Genomic DNA, 6,000 nt, shown 5'->3' on the forward strand with positions numbered 1-6,000 from the left:
GAAAACCAGTCTAATGTTTCTCTCAATGAAAACCAGTCAGAAGAAAAACTAGCATACCAGGCTTGCTGAAGTGTTGTACAGAATTCAGCTATCACTGGATGTAGGATTGGAATGTTTTTTCATGTATCTTCCTATTTAAATGGCATTGGATGAAAAACCATGGACAGTTTATGTGCAAAATAACTGGTTTGATAATATGCATCCTGAATTCCACAATGTCATGCACATTTATTATGGGTTGTTCCATTTAAGGATACATGGTACCCAGGGCGGGTACTTAAAAAAAAAAAAATACTATGGTACTCTGAGTACTCAAAGAGTTTGTGTAAAAATGATTGAAAAATTCTAAATTACATCTTTGGGTGACTATATCAAATTAAAAATAGTGCCTTCCCTGGGTCCCAAGTATGTTTTACAGGAACAGTCCTAAAGAAAGTGAACATTAAATTAAAAAATGACACCAGCACAATACTAATGTATAATCACCTCTTTTCAAATTGCACAGTATGGTATTAAAAGACGAGAATTACACAGATTCAACAAAAGTTTTCCCAAGTATCAGCGTAATTCCTGTTTATTGTTAATATATTTATGCGTTCAGATGATGACAACTACAAGAAAAAATTACATACCTATGGGACATTATCATACATGCCAACCATTACAAAGACAGGTTTCTTCAAATTTGAACTTTGCCTCACAGATTTGTTAAATTCTGGCATGTAATATATTTAGATTACACTTTTTATGCCCAAATTACCCTTTCTTCCACTTATAATAGCAATAATAATGAATAACAATTACACTTCTTGGTTGGGGGGTTGGTGGCATATATGCATTATTCAATTTATAATTTCCATGGCTGTTAATTGGTCGAAAATGAAATAGTATAAATCAGGTTGGAACATAGAATCCTCATGTTATAGGTAAGTCTGCATTTTCAATTTGCTGACAGAATTTTATCTGGTTATGACAGACAAGTTAAACTTACATATTTTCATTGCTTTGTCATATAATTATCCAAAAAATAATGTAGGGCATGCCTCTAGTATCAGATAAATTTTCATAAAATCATTTGGGCCCTGATCACCCAAAATTCCACCCACAAGGTCAGTATTCTTGATTCACCAAGGCTGCTGTCTTTACCTCAGGTCTTTTTTCAGGTTGTTTTAATTACTGACTATTGTCAGCCCTGCATTTAGGAGCAGGAAAACAGACTTAAAGAGCTCAGGGATGTAGCTAATAGCAGACTTAAAGAGCAGAGGGATGTAGCTAATAGCAGTCTTAAAGAGCAGAGGGATGTAGCTATTAACAGACTTAAAGAGCAGAGGGATGTAGCTAATAACAGACTTAAAGGGCAGAGGGATGTAGCTAATAACAAACATAAAGTGCAGAGGGATGTAGCTAATAACAAACTTAAAGGGCAGAGGGATGTATCTAATAACAGACTTAAAGGGCAGAGGGAAGTAGTTAATAACAGAAAAGATGCATGTTTCTAGGGGATTAGAAAGGATCAAACCTATCTCTGTCTAGCTAAAGCACCATAAAATTTTATGAATCGCAAGGAATAGTTTATTTTCCTCCAAAGACCTGCTTTGTGCAGTCGTTTTCTCAATTAAACACATTCATCTGTCAGATGAATACATGTATTGTATTAGGAAAAAATAGTGATCACCCTTTTTTCCTCCAACATTTTGCCAAGAATTATCACTCAATTTTAAAAAGTTGAGTCTGTCAACAACGACTTCAAGTGTACCAGGTCATATGCTGTCAATTAGGGCCTTGTGATAAAAAAGTCAACCACATAGAACATAACTTAATGTACTCAAGGTGCCAAGAAGTATATAAAAAAAGAAAACAATGGAAGGTCCTCATTGCTAATTTTTTTTCATTCTTTGTTCATATTCACTATCATCCTATCATATTCGCTATCATCTTGTTGCACCATGACTCAGAGATACTGAATTTTTGTCATATTTTAGCAGGCGGCACATCAGTGCATGCAGCAATAAAGTGACTTTATCTGATCTTATTCTTGCTGTTTTAACAGAGAAATCTATCAGAAAAAGATCCAAGAGCAAGAAAATGTAGGGAAGAGTTTACGCGAGCAGCAGAAATCAATTCGTGAGAATCATGAACCCTCCCTTCAGCAGATGAAGATGTGGCGTGATGTTGAGCGACTGCTGGAGATGAAGAGACTGTGTTATGAGAAGCGTGGTGGAGTTATGGTGGCAGGAGGTGTTTCGGGTTATGGAGAGAAAAAACCAGCAGTTCTCGAGGATGACAGACTAGTTCTGTAATTTTAGCCTTTGTCACAAATAGACTGGTTTAAAGTTTGACACGAATATTAGACAGGTCCCTTAATGCTTATTAATGGTAATAGTCCAAAAGAGCTTATTTCGATGGCTGTTTGACCAGTGGCCAACATCCATTTACCATAAATCTGTTTCTGCCACTCCTTCTAACCTTATATGACACTTTATATACACATTCATCTAAAAGGCCTAGTTGATCCTAAATCAAATGTTGTCCCTCGGACATCCACTATGGCTATCGTTAAATTCTTACCATCATTCCTTCTAAAAAGATGGCCATAATTACACTGGATTTTCACTAAAAAGACTGAAATGGTGCCAATCTGGCACCAATACGTTCATGATGGTGGCCATCTTGGAAGTCTTATTATCACTACTCCTACTCAGTATGGGCATTTCACTAAATGACTTTGTGTGATGTCCAGTTGGTCCTAATAAAAAAAGATCCCTGGTGGCCATCTTGAAAGTATTGCTGTTGCTATTTTCCTGAACAGATATTTATATTTACACATTGTTTTTGCTAAAAGTTGTCTTATTATAAAATTTTGCTTTAGATACTTCTCCTTAGAGACAAGGCATTTTCACTAACAAACATTCTTTGGTATCTAGTTGGTCCTTATCTTACTTATCAGCCCCACCCCACCCCCAGCATGCTTTGGTGGTCGTCTTGAAAAACTTGTTGTCACTAGTCCCCTGTAAGAGATCATCATATTGGTATTTTTCAGCACACTGACATCAATTTTAATTTAATGTCAACAGTCTTGTCGTTTTAGCTCTTCTGGCTTGTATGCTGATGATTTGGACTTTTTTTTTTACAAACCAAGTTTGTGTTTATATCTGAAGGATAATTTGAATGATACCACTTCAGTAACTTTGTCTAATTTTTGTTTTAAAAAATACTACTTGTTGATTTAACCAAACTTAACTTGGTTATATCTTAACATTGTCAAAAACAATTTCAGTGATCTGCTATCCATGATGTCAGTTTCAGGACTTGATAATGAATTTGTACTTACAGGTACCTTAGGAACATGTTTACTCAGACATGAGAATATAATTTTGTCACCCATTTGAGATTTACAGTAACAGCAGCAATTGCTTTGACACTCGGTAGTTAACAAGCTATTCTGTGAATTCTTGGAACAGTAGAGCATCAGTCCCTTCTAGGAAAACTTGTTTCTTAATAAGCTTTAAATGGTTTTTGAACTGTTTACATGAAACAGTGCTGGTGAAGAATTAAATCCTTATGTCATGCTTGACTGGTTATTTATCAGTATAGTTGCTTTTTTTAGGAGACCCATTGTGTATCTAAACTTGAGTAATGAAGGACTTAATGAAAAGCCCTAATAATGGATGTTTAGCTGTCTCTGAGTAATGGAGGACTTAATGAATACCTTTATAATGATTAACTATCCTTGAATCTTTAGAATTGCTTGAGAATTAGATGCAGGTGCCTCAGTTTGGTTCCTGAATGTAGTACACATAGTTAAGAAAACTTAACTTTAAAGCAAACACCTTTGTATCTCTGACCATTCCATCTATCTTATATTCTGTTTATCTGTAAAAATATGATTTATTGTCAATAAATAAATGGTAATTTTAATGTTTTGTTCTATTTTCTAATATTTTGTCACTGGTTTGTTATATTTTAAAAGTGCAGTCCCTCACAATCCCCACTCCACCCCAACTTTTACCTTACCCCTCATCCCCCAGTAAACTGAGAAAATGGCATCACATAAGTATTTGTCTCTTAATAAGAAAAATGTAAAATAATTTGGAAAAATGAACTGGAGACAAGAAAATAAGCAATATGCTAAACAGATTCCTGCCAATGTTTTCTGTGCAAAGTGCTCATAAAAGTCTGTCACATTTTTCTGTATAAAAGTACTCATCATTAAGTCAGTCACATCCATTAGCAATGAACAAATTTGTACAATCTTGTATGACTGTATAAGCACATCCATTAGCAATGAACAAATTTGTACAATCTTGTATGACTGTATAAGCACATCCATTAGCAATGAACAAATTTGTACAATCTTGTATGACTGTATAAGCACATTTACCACTTAGTATCACCTTCGTCATCCATTTGTCATTTTTTTTTAAAAAATGAGGGATCATATTTGTTACCTAAAATGAAAATTAAAAATTAAAAGTAGTCACATGTCAAGTGTCAATTTGTAAAAATTAGTTGAAGTTATCACAAAATAAGATAATAATTTTTTATTTCAGACTGTATTGTTGATACATTTACAATAAAATATAAATGTTCTTTAAACAAAAAATTGTGTCTTGTGTGCAAATATGGAGACACATCTGTAACCATAGAATGTGTCTGTCACTATTAAGTAAAAAAGAAGTCTGAAAGACAATTAAAGAGTAATTGGTTTCATCTGTTATTCATGAATTTAACCCAGATATAGTTCCACAGAGATCTGGAAGAAGCAAGTCTTACAATTGGATATTCTTGTCATCACTGACATCTTGGAAGGCTTAATAGTAAACAAAGACTATTGTTATAACCTATGACTAATTCTCGCATTCACTAGAGTTTGTCCACAGAGGTGTGCAAGACGTTGTGCAGCATAAGATCTGAATAATCTAATTTTGTAATTTTGATAATGAAGGAACATTTTCTAAATTTACTTAAAAGCATCATTGTACAGGTAAACAAAAAGCCATAATGTCCCCCCCAACCCATTATCTGACAGACTGGTTTTTAAAATAAGACCCAAATAATTATAACATCTCACATATGCAACAGCATGGCCATTAAGAACTACAGAGGAAGTAGATGGTAATTTGAAAAAAACCATGCATACCAATCTTTGTTTATTAGGTATGATGGTATTCTCAGATGTGTAATATTCACATATCCTTCATAATTTATATAAACCTGCAATAAAAGTTCTTATCGATGACATGTCATTAGCAAAAATAAAAATTTTGATATAGAGCCACACATGATATTGACCTAACATGATCTAAATTGATTATGATCTATCAAATAACAAATGCAAAAGAATGCCTGCCGAACTCATTCCATCTATCCTTCTTTTTATCTTCTCTTTTTTTCTTTCTTGGTGGTTTGATCTGAGATTTCTTCTTGTGCATATAACCCTTTGAGTTCAGAGTGAGGGGACCTCAAAGGTATGTAATAAATAAGTCATTTTGGATAATTAATGTTTATGTGTGTGTGTGTGTACATGCATCCTAATGTCCTATCCACCTCTCCAGTATTTATAAACTACCATTTTAGTTATATGGTTTTCTGATATGTCTCTTCAATCTAATAAATTTCTTTTATTTCACCTCTCCCATCCATCCTCTTAACCGATTTTATTTCCATCTCAATCCATCTATGTATATACTATATCACATACCAACACTCAATCCATCTATGCATATACTATATCACATACCAACACTCAATCCATCTATGTATATACTATATCACATACCAACAATCAATCCATCTATGTATATACTATATCACATACCAGCACTCAGTCCATCTATGTATATACTATATCACATACCAACACTCAATCCATCTCTGTATATACTATATCACATACCAACACTCAATCCATCTATGTATATACTATATCACATACCAACAATCAATCCATCTATGTATATACTATATCACATACCAGCACTCAGTCCATCTATGTATATA

At 33.8% G+C, this 6,000-nt stretch overlaps 1 protein-coding gene across 1 annotated transcript in view; it reads left to right on the forward strand.

The window, feature by feature from the left end:
• The window catches only part of LOC149798765 (intraflagellar transport protein 81 homolog), a 62,949-nt gene extending 59,031 nt beyond the window's left edge, over window positions 1–3,918 (forward strand). Inside the window, exon 15 of the mRNA XM_089957642.1 lies at window positions 2,051–3,918. Coding sequence (XP_089813768.1) covers window positions 2,051–2,300 — 250 coding nt within the window. The 3' untranslated portion in view covers window positions 2,301–3,918. The remainder of the gene's footprint in view (window positions 1–2,050) is intronic.
• The last annotated feature ends 2,082 nt before the right edge of the window (window positions 3,919–6,000 follow it).

This window comes from Sinohyriopsis cumingii, chromosome 5, assembly GCF_028554795.1.
Source record: "Sinohyriopsis cumingii isolate HCF-2022 chromosome 5, ASM2855479v2, whole genome shotgun sequence".
Classification (NCBI taxonomy): Eukaryota; Metazoa; Mollusca; class Bivalvia; order Unionida; family Unionidae; genus Sinohyriopsis; species Sinohyriopsis cumingii.